The sequence below is a fragment of the Helianthus annuus genome, chromosome 1, assembly GCF_002127325.2.
Source record: "Helianthus annuus cultivar XRQ/B chromosome 1, HanXRQr2.0-SUNRISE, whole genome shotgun sequence".
NCBI lineage: Eukaryota > Viridiplantae > Streptophyta > Magnoliopsida > Asterales > Asteraceae > Helianthus > Helianthus annuus.
The window spans coordinates 82,534,479-82,555,698 of NC_035433.2; the positions used below are offsets into that span (position 1 = coordinate 82,534,479).

A 21,220-nucleotide genomic window follows, 5' to 3' on the forward strand; every position below is an offset into this window, starting at 1 on the left:
TGTCTTGGGCACTCCGTTAGAAGTTAACCGTGTCCGTGCCTTGCCCCGTGAGCTCCGTATCAACCAACTCTTCTCCATGCTTGTGGGGAGTTCCATAGTGGCGAATGCCATTATGGAAGATTATAAGGTGCTGGGGCGCAGGGAGGAGGAAACTGCTCGCTTGTGGGCCGAGGCAGAAGAGTTGGTGAAGGCTGCTCGTGAGGGTGCGGAGCAGCTCGAAAGGGATAAGGCTGCCTTTGAGCAGCATAAGCAGACTGAGGAGTGGGCTGCAACTGCTGGCCTTAAACAGGTTCGTACTCTCGCCAAGTTACTTTCTGATGAGCGCAAGAGTTGGAAATAAACACTTTCTAATGAGTGCAAGAGCTGGAAAGAATATTGGGCCAAACAGAATGAAACGCTGTTTCGTGTTCGTCAGGAGCTGACTAATGTCAAGGCGGCGAATGCTGCTTTGGGCAAGGAGAATGCCGCGGCTGGAGCGGTTGCTGGTAAGGCCAAGGAGGCGGAGGCCCGGACTGCAAAAGCTCTTGAAGAGGCCAAAGCGGCGGGGGCTCGTGTTGCCGAATCCAGCCTGCCCAATGATGGGAGAGGACTTATGTCACACCCCCAAAAACCCCACCCCGCCTTGGAGGCGTGACATGCCCAGGATCATAGCCACCAATCATATTGAACAAACATGTAAGTAATTTATAAAATTCAACACAATACAAGTGGTGTCAAAACATAGTTTAAGTTTACAACGGAAGCATAAAACCAAAACATATGTTTAATATAAGTTGAAATGTTTTCCCACAACGATCACGCCTCCACATGCAAGCTCCTTAAGCTAGGGACCTAACGACCTGCAAGGCATGTAACAACGAGTCAACAATAAAGTTGAGTGAATTCACGGTTGGTTCGCTGGCTTACTAGCCGTGGGGGTTACCCCATAGTTGTAGTTGTCCTACCCAAGGAGAACGAACGTACGTAATCTACCCAAGGAGAATACGCAGGATTTATAGTGGCATCCTACCTATGGAGGATGGCCGTACATATCCTACCCAAGGAGAATATGCAGGAATTAATACTGTTGGCAGCCTACCCACGGAGGATGGCCGTGCCTTGTAGAAAGTGTGAACTCACCTTTTCTTTGCTCGGTAGATAAACAAAATGGTCACTTGAGCTATCTACTTTGATTTGTAAGTGTATGGGGTAGAGTTTAGCTTATTGATAAACCTAATAACCTAATTTAAACAATGATGCACACGAAACTAGGTAAATAACTTAATACCACATTTACGATAACTCACAAGATCAAACCCTCACAACGAATGACAAAGTGCAATACTTAAACATCCAACGGATTCGCAATGAATGACAGAGTATAGCCCGAGTTCGGACAACACTCAAACATCCCGTTGGAATCACGACAAATGATAAAGTATAACCCTAATTTGAGCAGCACTTAAACATTCATCGGATAGTTTTAATCGATCGGACATTGAATCGTAATAGCGATCGAGTTATTACCCTGTTTTACGGCATCGTTTCGTGCTAGTGTGTGTTTTGTAGTAATCAGACGATATCTTGAAGTGTAGAGAGAATTTTAACGTCGAACGAACGCAGAAATCTAAGTGCCAATGCCCTCTATTTATACTGAAAATTTGGGACCTTCGCGTGACGCGAGGGGTCACATAGGGGGCGTCGCGTGATGCAACGGGTCTCACTCTACCATAGGGTAGCCACGTGTGTTTGTAGTCAGGTGAGTCAGCGGTTCATAAAAATTCAATTTTGACAGCAACTTATGAGGATAATCGTAAGTAGGGAATACCCCCTCCCCCCCGAGTTTTAGTGGCCCTGATCCTAATTCTGATTGTTCTGAAAATTTTAGGGTTTGTGCAGAATCACTTGGGGGTCTTAATTAGGGTTTCCTTTTGGACAATAAATCATAAGAAATAGAAATTTTTAATGAGGGTTGTTACATTCTCCCCACCTTAATAAAAATCTCGTCCTCGAGATTTATTGGAATAAGTGAGGATACTACCTCGTCTACTTATAATTTGGCTAATCTCTCCATATCAAAGGTTTTCTTTATACAACTCAAAATAAGTCGGGTTAAAATTTCCCCAGAAATGAGAAGTAGGGTGACTATCTGGATTTAATGCAATAGATAACGGGATTCTATGCAATGAGGCTATTTCATCCTTATATAACTTAACTAAGTGTTTTATGCTAAAGGTTTCCTTCATTGGTAGAAAATACACTGATTTGGTTAATCCATTTATAATTCAGCCCTATTGTGCTAGTCATTCGTCCCCGTTTTGTGTTTGGTATACCTTATGTGGCAAGAAACATCGGGGAGGACTTAACCTAACCGTAGCACTTAAAATGAATATTATAGAACACCAGTAAAGTATTGAGTCTTGCACTTGGAGTGAAGCGTCGTTGCGGATCATTGAGCACTGTACAGGTTATAGTCTGGTTTTATCAAAAACTTTTCCCTTTTTAAAACCAAGTTCACTATAACCAATGGCTCTGATACCAATCTGTCACACCCCCAAAAACCCCACCCCGCCTTAGAGGCGTGACATGCCCAGGATCATAGCCACCAATCATATTGAACAAACATGTAAGTAATTTATAAAATCCAACACAATACAATTGGTGTCAAAACATAGTTTAAGTTTACAACTTAAGCATAAAACCAAAACATAAGTTTAATATAAGTTGAAATGTTTTCCCACAACGACCACGCCTCCTCGTGCAAGCTCCTTAAGCTAGGGACCTAACGACCTGCAAGGCATGTAACAACGAGTCAACAACAAAGTTGAGTGAATTCACGGTTGGTTCGCTGGCATACTAGCCGTGGGGGTTACCCCATAGTTGTAGGTGTCCTACCCAAGGAGAACGAATGTACGTAATCTACCCAAGGAGAATACGCAGGATTTATAGTGGCATCCTACCTATGGAGGATGGCCATACATATCCTACCCAAGGAGAATATGCAGGAATTAATATTGTTGGCATCCTACCCACGGAGGATGGCCGTGCCTTGTAGAAAGTGTGAACTCACCTTTGCTTTGCTCGGTAGATAAACAAAATGGTCACTTGAGCTATCTACTTTGATTTGTAAGTGTATGGGGTAGAGTTTACCTTACTGATAAACCTAATAACCTAATTTAAACAATGATGCACACGAAACTAGGTTTCACGGCCCCCGCGCCCGGTTTGACCCGGTCCAGGAGCCGCAGGACAGAAACCTGTGGTACAACGGAAGTCTAGCAGGATCGTTTAAACTTGAAAATACCCGAGTATTATTTTATTTCATAATTTGGGATAACCCCGTAATTTACAATAGAGGAATTTTACAGGAATTCCCTTATTTCACAAAACATGTTTATTTATTTATTTATTTGAGCCACCACTTCAAGCTTGAGAGTGCTCCGTTGCACTTTTCCTTGATTCACAGTAGATCACCTGAAACATGTTTTAAAAATATTTTGTCAGCGGGGAAATACTGGTGAGTCACTCCATTTGATGAAATGACACATAGCTATAATTTACAGCATAAGAGCGATTACAATGGCTTCTATCTTATTTTTATCTGGCGCCGTGTCACCTCCTGGTGACGATGGTCATACCACTATTGGGCCCTTTCACCCAAGTAGTGATGATTATCACTGTTAGGATTTATTAGCCTAACAGTGAGAAATTAGTAATGTGCACAATACCCCACTTGCCAGTGATTCAAGATAACCACGACTTAATCCCTGTAATTATAACTTTTGAAAATAATTTGGAGTATTGTAAAACATAATTTGATAAAAAAAGAGAATGACTCACATTGCAAGTTTATACGGGCAGGACTTAGCCTACTGATAAGCCGAATAACCTAGTTTAAATCACAATGCACACGAACTAGGTTAGTAACTAATACAGCGTTTACGATAACTCATGAGATACAACCCTCACAACGAATGACAAAGTGCCATACTAAACATCCATCGAATTTACGACGAATGACAAAGTATAACCCTAATGCGGGCAGCACTTAAACATCCATTGGATAGTTTCAATCGATCGGATATTGAATCGTAGCAGCGATCGAGTTAATACCCGGTATCGTGGCAGCACCTCACTATATGAAAATTATAATTTTGAGCAGTATAACTTCGTTTTTTGAAAGTTTTCGTCGACACAGAATGAAAGCCCCATGCACAAGCTATTTATAGCCTGAATTTGGGTTTTACGCGGTCCGCGTAAACCCATACATAAGTCTTACGCGGCCCGCGAGGCCACCTAGTCTAGGCGTAGGTATGGTTGGTCACTAGTAGGGTCACCAGGTAGTCAACACGTGGTCCCGGAACACTTATCCGGTCAAACATGAGTTGACGCGGCCCGCGTAAGTTTCCCTTTATGGCTTACGCGGCCCGCCTGGAACCTTAAAAACTTATCTGGTCAATTGCCTAGTTGACGCGGCCCGCGTAAGGCTATGCTTAACCTTTAAGCGGCCCGCCTAAAACTAATTTTTCTTGTTTTCTTGGTTTTTCATGCACAGTAGGGTTTTTAGGGTCCGGGTTTTTATTTATGGGTTGTTTAGGGACATTTTTGCAGTCCTTACATCCTCCCCACCTTATTTAGAATCTCGTCCTCGATATTTATTGAAATAAGTGAGGATACTTTCGCTTCATCTCCGATTCCAGCTCCCAAGTATATTCAGGTCCTCTCTTTGAATCCCACTTGACCTTGACCAGCACCAATCGTTTGTGCTTGAGAAACTTGATCTTTCTATCTTCTATTTGAAGTGGTTTTTCAACAAACTTCAACTTTCCATTTACTTGCACATCATGGAGAGGGACTACCAGTGATTCATCAGATAAACATTTCTTGAGATTGGATACATGAAACACATCATGTACTCCAGCTAACTCTTCTGGTAGTTGTAAACGATAAGTAACTGGTCCTATTCGCTGGATTACTGGGAATGGTCCTATGTACCTTGGGCTTAGTTTCCCTTTCTTTCCGAATCGCACTACTCCTTTCCAAGGAGAAACTTTCAAGAGTACCTTGTCACCGACTTGAAAATCTAGTGGCTTGCATCGATTGTCTGAATAACTCTTCTGGCGATCTCGAGCTGTCTTTAGTCTTTCTTTGATTTGAGTTATCTTGTCCGTGGTCTCTTGCACAATTTCAGGACCTGATAATTGACTTTCTCCTATTTCTGCCCAACAAACTGGTGTTCTACACTTGCGTCCATACAGTGCTTCGAACGGGGCAGCTTCAATGCTAGAATGGTAACTATTGTTATAGGAGAATTCAATTAAGGGTAGATGATCATCCCAGTTTCCACCAAAATCTATTACACATGCCCTGAGCATGTCTTCCAGGGTTTGAATCGTTCTTTCACTTTGTCCGTCTGTCTAGGGATGATAAGCTTTACTTAAATTTAATCGTGTACCCATGGCTTCTTGGAAACTTGTCCAGAAATATGAAGTGAAACGACTATCTCTATCTGATACAATAGAGAGTGGAACTCCATGTAGAGATACTACTTCGTCTACGTATAGTTTTGCTAATCTTTCCATGCTGAAAGTTTCTTTCATGGGTAGAAAATGAGCTGATTTGGTTAATCGATCCACGATTACCCAGATCGCATCATTACTTTTTCTGGTTTTGGGCAACTTAGTAATGAAATCCATGGTTATTAATTCCCATTTCCAAACAGGCATTTCTAATTGTTGAAGTAACCCTGAAGGTTTCTGATGTTCTGCCTTTACTTGTGAACAAGTAAGACACTTAGATACATAACTAGCTATGTCCTTTTTCATTCCTATCCACCAGAAATTATTTCTTAAATCTTGGTACATCTTATTATTTCCAGGGTGCATGGTATACCTAGATTTATGAGCTTCTTTTAAAATCTTATTCCTTAAATTTCCCTGCTTAGGTACCCAAATTCTTTTCTTATGAAATCTCCAAATTCCATCAGTTCCTTGCTCCAATTCTTTTATTCGTCCTTTCATTCCTTCAGCATCATCCTTGATTGCTATGGCTTGAACATCTTTCAATTGTTCCATTAAATCTAATTTTAGATTTAATCTAAGTGCACGAACTCGCTTTTGCTTTTCATGATACTTACAACTTAAGGCATCTGCAGCGACATTTGCTTTTCCTTCGTGATACTGAATATCACAGTCGTAATCGCTTAAAATTTCCATCCATCTTCTTTGCCTCATGTTTAGTTCTTTTTTCCCAAATATGTACCTTAAGCTTTTATGATCTGTATAAACAGTAAACTTACTTCCATACAGATAATGCCTCCAAATCTTAAGGGCAAAAATTACCGCTCCCAATTCTAAGTCGTGAGTCGTATAGTTTTCTTCGTGCTTTTTCAATTGCCTTGAGGCATACACAATTACCTTTTTGCGTTGCATTAACACACATCCTAATCCTAGCTTAGAAGCATCGCAGTAGACTTCAAAATCTTCTGTTCCTTCTGGCAATGCTAAGATTGGGGCGTTTGTTAACTTTTGCTTTAAAATCCTAAAAGCCTCCTCCTGTCTGGGTCCCCATTCAAATTTTACGACTTTACAGAATGGAACTGCTATCTTAGAAAAATCTTTAATAAAGCGTCTATAGTATCCAGCTAATCCTAGAAAACTTCTAACTTCCATAGCCGATTGCGGGGCCTTCCATTTGGTAATCCCTTCTATTTTTAAGGGATCTATGTGAATACCTTCATGATTCACCATATGACCTAAAAATTGCACCTCCTGTAGCCAAAATTCACACTTTGAGAATTTGGCGTAAAGCTTTTCCCCTCTTAACAAAGTTAAGAGTGTATGCAGGTGCTCACAATATTCCTCCTGACTTTTGGAATAAATAAGTATATCGTCGATGAAAACAATTACAAATTTATCCAAATACGGTTTACAAATCCTATTCATCATGTCCATGAATGCTGCAGGAGCATTAGTTAATCCGAAGGGCATGACTATAAACTCGTAATGTTCATACCTAGTTTTGAAAGCAGTTTTAGGTATGTCTTTTTCTTGTACCTTCAATTGATGATATCCGGAGCGCAAATCTATCTTAGAAAAATATCTAGCTCCTTGCAATTGATCAAAAAGATCATCAATATTTTAGGTATCGATTCTTAATTGTAACCTTGTTTAATTCCCTATAATCGATACACTCTCATCGATCCATCCTTCTTTTTTACAAACAACACTGGAGCTCCCCATGGAGAGGAACTAGGTTGTATAAATCCTTTGCTTAATAATTCATCTAACTGTCTCTTTAATTCTAGCATTTCAGTAGGAGCTAACCGATAAGGTGCCTTGGCTGTCGGTATAGTTCCTGGGATTAGATGAATTCTAAATTCTACTTCTCTCACGGGTGGTAAGCCTGGTAGGTCTTCCGGAAAGACATCCGGGTATTCTGATACTATTGGAATATCCTTAAGTTCCTTACTTTTGGTATGAACAATTACCGAAATCATATATGCTATTCTTTGTTTTCTTGAATAATTGGCCAACTTCATTACTGAAATAAATTCCAGTGGTTTTTGTGGCTTATCTCCGGTAATCATCATTAATTCTCCTGTGGGTGTATGGATTTCTATGGAATTTTTATCACAGAGAATTCGAGCATGGTTGGCTACTAACCAATCCATTCCTAACACCACATCGAATCCGGCTAAATTCATAGGTAATAGATTTGCAGTAAATTTGTGGCCTAAAAGTTCTATCTTTCCTTCTCGTGAAACTTTATCTATTTTAAGAGTGTTACCATCCGTTGTTTCGACTGTAAGAATCTGCCTAAGGTTGGTTAAGGGTAAATTAAGAGCTTGGCAGATCGAAGTATTTATAAAACTTTGGTTTGCACCAGAGTCAAATAATACTTTCGCATAAATGTTGTGAACTAAGAACGTACTAGCTATGACGTCAGGAATTAATTCAGCTTCTTGGGTAGTCAATTGAAAGGCTCTTGCGTTCTTTTTAGTAGTTCCTTCTGCAGGTTTAGCTTTATTGTCAGCTGGTTTGACCAATTTAGGGCATTCTGGTCGGAAATGCCCAGCTTCTCCACAGTTGAAGCAGACTTTTGTTCTCTTTTTCCTGCAATCTTCTTCTTGATGTCCTGGAATTTTGCAGAAGTTACAGTACCCTTTGCATTTTCCAAAATGCCTTCCTTTGCAGGTACCGCAAAATGGGACAGTGGAAGATCGCCCGGTTCCTCTTTTCCTGAAATTACTGCTATTACCCATACGAAATCCTTGGGTAATCATTTGGGCCACTTCCTTCCTTTTATTTTCTTCTCGCGTGCGCACCAGACCGTCAGTCAAGGTGTTAGCTAATTCCACCGCATCGTCAATCGTGCGGGGTCTAGCAGCCTTGACAATATCACGAATCTCGCTAATTAAACGCCAAATATAGCGAGAAATAAGTACCGGTTCTGGCGATGCCAGGGTTGGCACAATTCTGGCATACTCGAAGAATTTCGAAGTATACCCTCGACAGTCAACATCCACCATTCGGTGGCTCAGGAACTTGTTTGCCATTTGTTCTTTTTCATATTCAGGACAAAATTTTCTTTCTATTAATTGCCTGAATTTTTCCCAATTCATGGCATAAGCCGAGTCACTTCCTTTGGCTTGCAGTACCCTATTCCACCATTCTAATGCTTCTTCCTTGAAAAGGTGAGAAGCATACATAACTTTATCCTCCTCGGCACATTTACTTATTTTAATTACTCCCTCGGTTTTCTCCAACCAACGCAGTGCTGCAGTTGCCCCTTCATTGCCTGCAAATTCAGCTGGTTTATAGGCAAGGAACTCCTTGTAAGTGCAACCAGGTGTTGCAGCTTTCATTCTTTTGTGTACTGGGGCTTGAATCCCATTATTATTATTACCGCCTCCATTAATACTATTACTGGAAGTATCGTCACGCGTACGTTTACTAGGGTGAGCTTGCGAAGGCTCAGCAGGACTTTTTACAGCAGCGGCGATTGCTGGAATAGCATTAACTATTCCCTGAGCAACGATGTTTTCTATATCTTGCCGGTTTAGAAAGTGATCCTCGTTATTGTGTTCCGATTGATTCACTTCATTAACTGGTTCATTAACCGCGTGTTCCATCTGGATGTTTATCAAGCACAACTATTATTTAGTATAAATACTTTAGGTATAATTGTACAACCAGACTTTATTTAAAATAGAAAACACAACAACCTTATATATTTATTACAACTTACAACTGGAATTCAAAATATACTATTATTTAATTTATCTAGGACGATTATGCTTCGTATTTATTTATCTAACTTCCAGGGTTGGTCTAGGTTTGGCAGTTTATCTTAATTAAGGATCAAGATTCACTGCTGTAGTGGCTAACATATAGAGATCTGATCATTTTTCATCTAATTTGTCTTCCCACGGCGGGTTTTTGTCTATTTCCTGAGTCTCCTTATTAACTATCACTTCTTTTGAATTGGACGTCCCTATTTTCTCGTGGCTTTTTCTAATAATCCAATTTCTTTTCTTGGTAGTAAGTGGGTTCTCATACTGTGCTTTACGAATAAATATTCCTTCATTAGTATTTACTGAATATCTTGAGGAATTTGATTGAGATGAGGTTCCCTTATCCTTTTGGGTACTATCTACTTGACGATAAATGTCCGAAAGCTTTTGCTTACCCATGCTGTAAATTAGCAAGTAGTTAAATAACACGAAAAAGACCAATAATCAAACTAACACGTATAGCCAAAATTGCCGACCTTGCGACTATTCGATTTTATATATTTTATATTATATTATGCATCCGTACACACTGATTATCTTACAAAAGTTTTATTTTTAAGCTATTTTACAAGATTATTATTATTATTATTATTATTATTATTATTATTATTATTATTATTATTATTATTATTATTATTATTATTATTATTATTATTTTACACTACAACCACACCACCCCATGCTATCCCTGTTAGCTGGCAATTTAGTAACGACGTTCCCTCTCGTCGTACTTCCAGGAGATCTGCTCTCCCACCTCCGGGATCCTATTTCCGGCATCCACCAGCTCCTCGCCATAACAGCGGAGTTCAGCTAAGTTTTCATTGCTCATTGGTGGGTTCGGGGCAGGTTCCGGGTCGAATTGAGGGAAAAAGGTATTAGGGCTATTCATAAGGTTCTGAAATTGCCAGTCGGTAGTCCACCATTCTTCCAGTGCTCCTGGTAGAGGTCTAGGGTGAACAATAGGGTCTGGAATGGCAGATTCTAGGTTAACAGGAAGTAGGGCTTCAGCTGGGTAGTTAAAGAGAGTTTCATCGGCAGGTCCGATGATGTCACCAAGTGCCAATTTACGGTCCAACTCTTCTTCCCAAGATAGCATTTCCTGGTTTTGCCTAGAACTCTCCCCAGTATCTATGCCTTTTACTTTATCTTTTGGGTCTTCCTTTTTCATAGTTTTCTGTGTTGCTGGCTTTTTCCTACGTACACGCCTCCAACCTACCCACCTATGCCTCTTTTTCACTACTTTTAGTTTTTCCTGTGGTTGGGCTTTGAACACCATAGGCTCCTCCATATCCGCCTGGTAACCAGTAGTAGTACCAGTGGTATCCATATCTGTACTATGGATAGAGAAATTTTGAAGGGCTTCTTGATAGTTCGTTCATGCTGTTAGCACACACGAAGACGCACACAATCCTAAGTTCAAATTTTGTAAACTAAAATTTTCACAAAATCACAGAATGGCAATCAGATAAATTAATCTAAATACTTGGCTTAAACCAGTGGCTCTGATACCACCTTTTTCTGTCACGGCCCCCGCGCCCGCTTTGACCCGGTCCAGGAGCCGCAGGACAGAAACCTGTGGTACAGCGGAAGTCTAACAGGATCGTTTAAACTTGAAAATGCCCGAATATTATTTTATTTCATAATTTGGGATAACCCCGTAATTTTCAATAGAGGAATTTTACAGGAATTCCCTTATTTCACAAAACATGTTTATTTATTTGAGCCACTACTTCAAGCTTGAGAGTGCTCCGTAGCACTTTTCCTTGATTCACAGTAGATCACCTGAAACATGTTTTAAAAATATTTTGTCAGCGGGAAATACTGGTGAGTCACTCCATTTGATGAAATGACACATAGCTATAATTTACAGCATAAGAGCGATTACAATGGCTTCTATCTTATTTTTATCTCGCGCCGTGTCACCTCCTGGTGACGATGGTCATACCACTATTGGGCCCTTTCACCCAAGTAGTGATGATTATCACTGTTAGGATTTATTAGCCTAACAGTGAGAAATTAGTAATGTGCACAATACCCCACTTGCCAGTGATTCAAGATAACCACGACTTAATCCCTGTAATTATAACTTTTGAAAATAATTTGGAGTATTGTAAAACATAATTTGATAAAAAAAAAGAGAATGACTCACATTGCAAGTTTATACGGGCAAGACTTATCCTACTGATAAGCCGAATAACCTAGTTTAAATCACAATGCACACGAACTAGGTTAGTAACTAATACAACATTTACGATAACTCACGAGATACAACCCTCACAACGAATGACAAAGTTCCATACCAGACATCCATCGAATTTACGACGAATGACAAAGTATAACCCTAATGCGGGCAGCACTTAAACATCCATTGGATAGTTTCAATCGATCGGATATTGAATCGTAGCAGGGATCGAGTTAATACCCGGTATCGTGGCAGCACCTCACTATATGAAAATTATAATTTTGAGCAGTATAACTTCGTTTTTGAAAGTTTTCGTCGACACAGAATGAAAGCCCCATGCACAGGCTATTTATAGCCTGAATTTGGGTTTTACGCGGCCCGCGTAAACCCATACATAAGTCTTACGCGGCCCGCGAGGCCGCCTAGTCTAGGTGTAGGTCTGGTTGGTCACTAGTAGGGTCACCAGGTAGTCAACACGTGGTCCCGGAACACTTATCCGGTCAAACATGAGTTGACGCGGCCCGCGTAAGTTTCCCTTTATGGCTTACGCGGCCCGCCTTGAACCTTAAACACTCATCTGGTTAATTTCCTAGTTGACGCGGCCGGCGTAAGGCTATGCTTAACCTTTACGTGGCCCGCCTAAAACTAATTTTTGTTGTTTTCTTGGTTTTTCATGCACAGTAGGGTTTTTAGGGTCCGGGTTTTTATTTATGGGTTGTTTAGGGACATTTTTGCAGTCCTTACACTAGGTAAGTAACTTAATACCACATTTACGATAACTCACGAGATCAAACCCTCACAACGAATGACAAAGTGCGATACTTAAACATCCAGCGGATTCGCAATGAATGACAGAGTATAGCCCGAGTTCGGACAACACTCAAACATCCCGTCGGAATCACGACAAATGACAAAGTATAACCCTAATTTGAGCAGCACTTAAACATTCATCGGATAGTTTCAATCGATTGGACATTGAATCGTAATAGCGATCGAGTTATTACCCTGTTTTGCGGCAGTGTTTTGTGCTAGTGTGTGTTTTGTAGTAATCAGACGATATCTTGAAGTGTAGAGCGAATTTTAACGTCGAACGAATGCAGAAATCTAAGTGCCAATGCCCTCTATTTATACTGAAAATTTGGGACCTTCACGTGACGCGAGGGGTCACATAGGGGGTGTCGCGTGATGCCACGGGTCTCACTCTACGAAAGGGTAGCCACGTGTGTTTGTAGCTCAGGTGAGTCAGCGGTTCGTAAAAATTCAATTTTGACAGCAATTTATGAGGATAATCGTAAGTAGGAAATACCCCCCCCCCTGAGTTTTAGGGGCCCTGATACTAATTCTGATTGTTCTGAAAATTTTAGGGTTTGTGCAGAATCACTTGAGGGTCTTAATTAGGGTTTCCTTTTGGATAATAAATCATAAGAAATAGAAATTTTTAATGAGGGTTGTCACAACTTACCTGGAGTATGAGAACGGTATAGTAATGCGGCGTGGCACCGCATCTGGTGTATGAAAACGGTGTACACATAGCGATGCGGCCTAGCACCGCATCCTACGCTGCACCGCATCTGGTGTATGAAAACGGTGTACACATAGCGATGCGGCCTAGCACCGCATCCTGTGAACACTTCTATCAATACAAGGGATCTGGATAACATCAACAGTCACCACAAGTGGCAATGCGGCCTGGCACCGCATCCCACAGTCTTTGCCAGAAGGACTACGCGGGAACAACGGCAGTTACCGCAGGTAGCGATGCGGGGCGGCACCGCATCCGGCACACAAGACAAGTGGGACTGACAATACAGAGCAAGTGGCACCAATGACGGTCGCCTGTCAGACCACACGTAAGCGACAGACTGACACTGCAGTAGGACGTGGCTTCACCTCCACAGCCGACAAGCCTGACACACCTGCATAAGGGCTGCATGTCGTTAGTCCGTCCTTTCAACTCCTCCTTCACTCCTCGGCTATAAATACCAACCCCAAACCAGGTTTGAGGTATCTCTTCACAACTCTCTCACTACTACTACTATCACACTTTGTTTCCTAAGCAAATTACTGATTCTCACGCCGGAGAGTGGTAACAAGGAGCACCCCCCACCCCATCCTCCTTGTTACGAGTCACGGCTTGTTTCCTTGTGCAGGAGATCAACCGGAGGACGATCCAACCAGCGATCCTCGAGAGGAAGGGATTAACCCTTCTTGACGAGACTAGTGTGTTAACCCTGCCCGGTTAACCATTGTTTCAGGCGATCGAGCGCATGCCATCACCTTCCACGATGAAAGAAATGCAACGACTAGCCGGCAGGCTAGCCGCACTGAATAGGTTCTTAGCCAATCACGCAGCTAAGTCCTATCCTTTCATCAAGACCCTGCGGAACTGTTTAAAAAAGGAACAATTCCAATGGACCGCAGAGGCCGAAGACGCTTTCCGGGAGATGAAGGAGTGTTTGATACAACTCCCAACTCTAACCGCACCACGCAAGAAAGAACCACTTATCTTGTACTTATCTGCCACAGACAACGCGGTAGGTGCGGTACTCATAGTGGAGCGAGAGGGAGTTCAAACACCCATATACTACATCAGCAAAATGCTCAACGACCCAGAGACAAGATACTCCATCATGGAGAAGTTGGTGCTCGCACTAGTGCACGCGTCAAGACGGATGCGACGTTACTTCGCAAACCACGTCATCACGGTGCTAACCAACTATAGGATCGGCCCGATCCTATCAAAACCTGACATCTCTGGGAGATTAGCAAAATGGGCAATTCAACTGGGCGCACACACGCTGAACTATAAGTCGCGCCCCACAATCAAAGGCCAAGTTCTGGCTGACTTCGTTGCCGAAGTACCGGCAAATCGCATCCAAGAATGCGAAGAAGAACAACACCCTGCACCACCACCATCCTCTTCAGAAACCTGGGCACTATATACCGATGGTGCATCCAATGAGGAAGGTGTAGGCGCGGGTCTGCGACTCGTCAGCCCCGATGGCCAAGAGCTTACCTATGCAATCCGCCTCGATTTCAAAAGCACAAATAACGAGGCAGCATATAAGGCTCTATTGGCAGGGCTACACCTGGCAGTCAAGCTCGGCGTACAACATCTGGAAGCACACGTCGACTCCTTGTTAGTTGCAGGGCAGGTGAGCGGTGACTATGCCGTAAAAGGGAATATCATGATCCTCTACCTCGAGCAAGCCTTGCAACTGAAATCAAAATTCATTTCCTTCAATATCCACCATATCAACAGAAGTGAAAATAAATCCGCGGATGCACTGTCAAAACTCGCATCCACCAGCTTCCAGCACCTGGCAAAGGAGATACGCATTGAGATTCTGCAAAATCTCTCAGTACCCCTGCGCCAAGTCAATGTCGTCCAGTATGGTACAACATCCTGGATGACACCAATCATTGCATACTTGCAATCAGGTGTTACTCCCGAAAGCAAGTCAGAGGCACGTAAGTTGCGATACAAAGCGTGCCATTATCAAATGGGAGACGGTATCCTATACCGTAAATCATACCTGGGCCCACTCCTACACTGCGTCGATCCCCAAGATGCAACATACCTTATCAGAGAGATACACGAGGGAATATGTGGCACACACGCTGGTCCACGCATGGTAGTGGCCAAGATTATGAATGCTGGGTATTACTGGCCCGGCATGCACCTGGATGCAGTCAAAGTCTTGCGCAAGTGTTTCACTTGTTAGCGACATGCTCCCAAGACCTTGCGCCCCAAGAACAACTTGATCCGTGTCACCACCGCATGGCCCTTCCGGAAATGGGCAATTGACGTGGTAGGACCATTCCCAGACGCACCAGGTGCGGTGAAATTTATCATAGTGGCTATCGATTACTTCACAAAATGGGTAGAGGCAAAACCACTCGCCTCAACCACCGCTATGATAACAAGGAAATTCATTTGGGAACACATCATCTGCCGTTTCGGTCTACCGATGTGCATCGTTACCGACAACGGCACCAACTTCGCCGCCGACGACTTTCAAAAATGGCTAGAAGAACTACACATTGAACACATATTCTCCTCAGTGGCACATCCGCAAAGGAATGGCCAAGTTGAGAGTATCAATAAAAGTCTAGTCGAAGGCATCAAAGCACGGTTGGGAACAGCCAGACGCGGCTGGGTCGATGAACTCCCAAGTATCTTTTGGGCCCACAGGACAAGCCCAAAAACAAGTCACGGCGAGACACCCTTCAGGCTGGTCTGTGGCTCGGAAGCCGTGATCCCTGCGGAAGTAGGTCTTCCCTCACCTCGGATGTTGGCTATCAACAAAATAGCCAACAATGAGGCACGCAGGCTTGACTTTGACCTCCTAGAAGAAAGGCGTGAAAACGCTGCCATCAACGAGGCCAAGTACAAAACCAAGCTTGAAAAATACTACAATTCACGCGTACGCGTTTGTACTTTTAACCCGGGAGACTACGTCCTTCGCGATAACGAAGCATCGAACGCTGAACGCCCAGGAAAACTTGCCCCCAAGTGGGAAGGACCCTACCTCATCCAAGAGGTCTTGGGCAATGGCGCGTATAAACTACAAACGTTAGAGGACGAAACTATCGCACACACATGGAATGCAAAACAGCTGCGACACTGTTACATGTAAGCCATGTTTTTACATTTTCCATGTAACCCATCGGGCCGCAGGCCATTTGCAAATAAATAAATGAGCGATTCAATGCAATATTGTTTATTACTACTATTACAAATGCGTGTTCCACTTTGCGGTATCTGCAAAAACAGATTGGCAAAATCTTCATTCGCGATACCCACACAAAGTGGTGACCACACACAAATATTGTAATAGGCCAGCAAAGGCAAAACATTAAGTGTCTATCCGGCCGGATACACACATACGGTTTTTACAAAACCAACACAATTCCTAACCTTTAACGAGACAAACACAGGAATTGACTAATACTCATACGACAAAGGTGTAGAGTATACTCAACCGCGCTTCACAGCCGATAGAGTTCTTCATACTTGCATATCACCTAGATATGCAAAGGGCAAATCCAGACTTAGTGTTGTTCACAATAACATTAACTCATACAAGTTCAAACATGCAAGTAATAAAAACACTTGTACAAATCGAACAAAAACGGTTAAACTTTATATTCAAAAAAATTTCTACACCCACCCGGTGTACAAGAGATTTACATAAAGTCTAACATTTACATTAAGGAAACAAAAAAGGGCACGCAGGCCAACCTAGTCCTTCTTTGTACCGGTGGTACCCGCGCCACCTTTGTCGTCACCAGCAGTCTCTTCCTTTTCCGACTCTTCAGCATCAGCATACAACATCCGTAAATGATCTACATAGTCTTCCGCATCCAAGCATTCGTCAAGCTTCTCAAGGGAGGAAATAGACATGTTCTCGTATGCGGCAAGAGCGGCAGCAAGAAGCCCTTCCGTATCAATGCCATGAAACCCGGACCTTTCATCAGTATATCCGCATCGGGATAAAACGTTGATATGACTGATGCATCAATTATAACCAGCTTTAAAACCAGCATCCTGTGCGCGCAGCCTAATCTGGTCTACACCAGTTACGTTCTCAGGGGCATCAAGGATAGCCTTAACAATCTGCAAAGCACAACCAATGAGGTTATCATAGGCAAACATAAACAAAAGCAAAGACATCGGATACTTACATGCCCGATACCGTGATCGCGCATCCAATCGCGATCGTCAAGAAAAAAGGCTATCTCTAGCCTCAGCAACCTCCCTTGCCCGCGCTTCAGCTTCGGCCGCGCGGGCAGTGACCTCAGCAACAATGGTCACCTAGTTCTGCACTTCAGCCTTTCAACAAACAAAGAACACAAGCATATAAAGATAAACATACTTGTGAAAGCAATTTACAAATTCAACAGAAAAAGCAACTCATACCTGAAGGCCCGCAACGGTCTGGTTTAAGTGGGTGCGATCAGCATTTGCTTCTTCAAGGGCCTTGGCAACACGAGCCCCCGCCTCTTTGGCCTCTTCAAGAGCTTTTGTAGTCCGGGCCTCCGCCTCCTTGGCCTTACCAGCAACCGCTTCAGCCGCAACCTTCTCCTTGCCCAAAGCAGCATTCGCTGCCTTGACATTAGTCAGCTCCTGACGAACACGAAACAGCGTTTCATTCTGTTTGGCCCAAGATTCTTTCCAGCTCTTGCGCTCATTAGAAAGTGTTTCTTTCCAACTTTGCGCTCATCAGAAAGTAACTTGGCGAGAGTACGAACCTCTTTAAGGCCAGAAGTTGCAGCCCACTCCTCAGTCTGCTTATGCTACTCAAAGGCAGCCTTATCCCTTTCGAGCTGCTCCGCACCCTCACGAGCAGCCTTCACCAACTCTTCCGCCTCGGCCCGCAAGCGAGCAGTTTCCTCCTCCCTGCGCCCCAGCACCTTATAATCTTCCATAATGGCATTCGCCACTATGGAACTCCCCACAAGCATGGAGGAGAGTTGGTTGATACGGAGCTCACGGGGCAAGGCACGGGCACCTCCAGAAGCGGAACCAGAAGCCTTCTCGGTAGTAGGAGTCTTGTGCTTTTCAGCATCAGACTGTTGCTTCTCCCCATCAGCAAACTTAAGGTTCAGATCACCAGTATCCTCCGGGGAGATCAGATTGTCGGAGGAGTCAACTGTGTCAAAAATCTGAGCCGCAGTCTTCTTCACAATATCCTCTGCCCGCGCAGGGGGCTCGCTTACCACCTTGACAAAAGGGCAGGTAAATTCCTTATTAACCCCCGCATCCATGGCCGTGTCATGCGGGGGAGAAAGGGGAGCATCAAACAAAGAGGAGAAGTCTCGTTGTTGCGGTTCTGTAAACAAAAAAGTAATAACCATCAAAAAACAAGTTACAATGGCAAATACTTACAAAGGATAAGTCACTTACCAGCTGCAACCACAGGCTTTGTTTGAGAAACAACAGTTGTCCGCTTGGTTTGTATCCGCGAACGCTTCTTTTCACCAGCATCAACAGCCTTCTCTGGTTTTCTCTTCCTCTCATCAGCAGGCTTGGAACCGACAGAGGTCCCACCTGCAGCCGCACCACCACCTGAAACACCCAAACCCTCAACGGTGTCAGATACTACCACGTAATCGGTATATCTGCGGTAACAAGAACGAGAGATACCTGCCGCATGCGACACCAAAGAAGGCACGGCAGTGGCCTCAGGTTTTTTCTTCTGGAAGCCCCGCACAAGTTTTTCTGCATGCTTCTTCTCCGCATGCTTCTTGGGGACGGTCTTCGCTTCAAACATTCCCAGAGCCCCAAGATTACCTGCGTTTAAACAATCAAGTATCAAATCACAAGGGGAACTTCTTTTCAAAGCAGTTACGAAGGTTATGGATTATACCTTTGCCTTGCGGCAGGGGTGCATTCAACACATCACGCGTAGGAACGCGAAAGTTGCCAACAATGTCCAGATTAAAACCTTCACCTTCCGCGCACGGAAGTAACTCAACCTTGCCCTTGAAGTCCGGATCAAACATCCTCCATAGGGCAGCATCCTCTGATGATACATTTGCATTTCAGTAAAATACAAGGGAATAAGAAAAACGGCACAAAACAGAAGGTACTTACCACCACTCTTTTCCCGCACAACGGGCCTTGCCCTCCTATCAGGCCTGGTCAACATCATCCGCAGCACCCACAGCTCATTGTTGTCTAGTTTTTTGAGTTCAATAGGTCTCAGCCTGGGAAACCAATCCACCGTCTTTGCGGTAGGAAGAGCAATATCCTCCGCAGGAATGCCCACATTCACATTCTGCAAGGTCATTTTAGCATGGACCGCAACAGCTTTAACGTAGATAAACTTCTTCTTCCACTTCCTGATACCCTAGGGAGGGGTCATCAGCTTGGTGCTCCCATACCGTTGATTAAAGGAAAAGAATCCTGTGTTCACCGTCAGCTGGTAGAACCGCCGGAAATTTTCAACGGAAATCTCCAAACCAAGAGCACGAAAAGTGTACTCGAAATTTCTTATCCGAAACATCCCAAACGGACTCAGTTGGGAGATATGAATATGGTAGTACTCCAACACCTCGGCAACAAACACCGTTAATGGCAGTCGGAGGTTGCCATCATAGAAGAAGTCAGCCCACAGGGTGATGAACCCCGCCGGAGCATCGGCACCGGTGTCACCCTCTTGTGGGTATGTAGCCCCAAACTCTCTGGGCATTTGAATACTGGTCATCAGGGTCTCAAACTGACCCTTCGACCACTTTAGAATTGGTAGACCACCGCCGGGTGCACCACCATCATCTTCATCTTCCTCCGCCGCCGCCGGCGACGAATGTTCAGGGTTTTCACCCTCCACATTGTGAGGATTAGATGGTTCAGCCATAGCACTGTTTGAAATAGAGAATAAAACAACGAGTTCTCAAAGAACTTGGAAACCTCACCGGAAAATTCGGACAATTGATTAGAGAAGACGAAGGAACTTTCTTTCTCTCACCGGGAAAATTTTGAAATTTTGAACAAGTGAGGGGAAACCACGAATGGTTTTCCACTTATATACTCATCGCAGTAAATGCGGAGGGGTAACTGAATCATCACGATCAAAAAGAACGAGTTACGCGGCGACACCTGTCTAGCGACAGTTCCGCTGACGGTTACCACGCGCCTGACAAAGGAGACGTTTACACTCCTGCTACAGTGCATTTATGACCTTGGGCAGTGCAAACGTGCTTTCGTTTCAGCACATGCAAAAAATCCTACCAACTTTCACCAACTCACACGTGCGTTCAACCACGTATGCAGCAAAAAAGCGACAACATTATCCAAATATAAGCGGCATGCAGTTTCTCTGGTACAACCGCGCCATAACCCATACCGCATTTCGTTTTTTACATACCCCTCAAAAAAGGCAAAAAATATATATCTCTACATTATGTAAAGGGGTATAAATAATATCCTCACATTCCCACGAGCACACATGGAATATGCGGAGATGACACACACGAGCCCGCACAGGTGTGTCAGATACTCAGAACCAGCGTTGTTCTTTGGACTGCGAGAACCGCATCTCAGGAACAGGTAACCCGCATCACCTTGAAGTTCTTCAAGCTTCAAATCCCTCGTGTCCGGTTCACATCCACAGAGGGTACGCAAACAGTTTCTCCGTAGGGAAAAAGGATGGGAATGTACGCGACCGCACATCAGCAACCCTGACTCCTGATCCTTCAAGAGCTACATCAAAGAGAAACCTTCCTTCAAAGCGAGTCTTCTGAAAGAAACCACAGACACTCATGAGTCACTGCGGTCATATATCCAGCTACGCGAATGGTAGCTACGGAAGAGCCACGACTAAGTCATCACACAGATGAACGAACCTACTTCAAGGAAAACTGATTCCCATTGAAGCGTGAAGGAAAATGGCTACAGAACGAATGCGAACGAGATATCCAACCATCTCGAGAGCCCTCGTTGAGCAACAAGCGAACGAATAGTGGTAACAAGTCTGCTTATAACTTCGTTTGCCCGCTTGTGAGATGGATAGAATAAACAATGGTGGGTATAACCATGCCTATGACCATGTTTATTTGACCATTATCTAGATTCAAATTGTTCGACCAAACACGGCCAACAATGACGAAAGTACCCCACATTGTTCGACCAAACATGGCCAACAATGCAAAGGAACGAGGTAACCGCAAAGGGGTCATAACCCCCGTCCCCCTAATTTCCTGGGAACGGGTGGCCGCGAACTCAGTATTGGTGGTATCGGTGTTTATTAATTTGGCAG

General features: G+C 43.6%; 1 protein-coding gene across 1 annotated transcript; it reads right to left on the bottom strand.

The window, feature by feature from the left end:
• Positions 1-16,701: 16,701 nt before the first annotated feature.
• Positions 16,702-19,252, bottom strand: LOC118490521 (uncharacterized abhydrolase domain-containing protein DDB_G0269086-like). Its single transcript, XM_035988206.1, has 8 exons — positions 19,057-19,252; positions 18,830-18,985; positions 18,607-18,753; positions 18,367-18,528; positions 17,761-18,292; positions 17,380-17,671; positions 16,989-17,076; positions 16,702-16,898 (listed from the first exon to the last, which is right to left on the bottom strand). Exons 1-8 carry the CDS (start codon positions 19,250-19,252, stop codon positions 16,702-16,704), a joined length of 1,770 nt encoding a protein of 589 aa, XP_035844099.1.
• Positions 19,253-21,220: the final 1,968 nt, after the last annotated feature.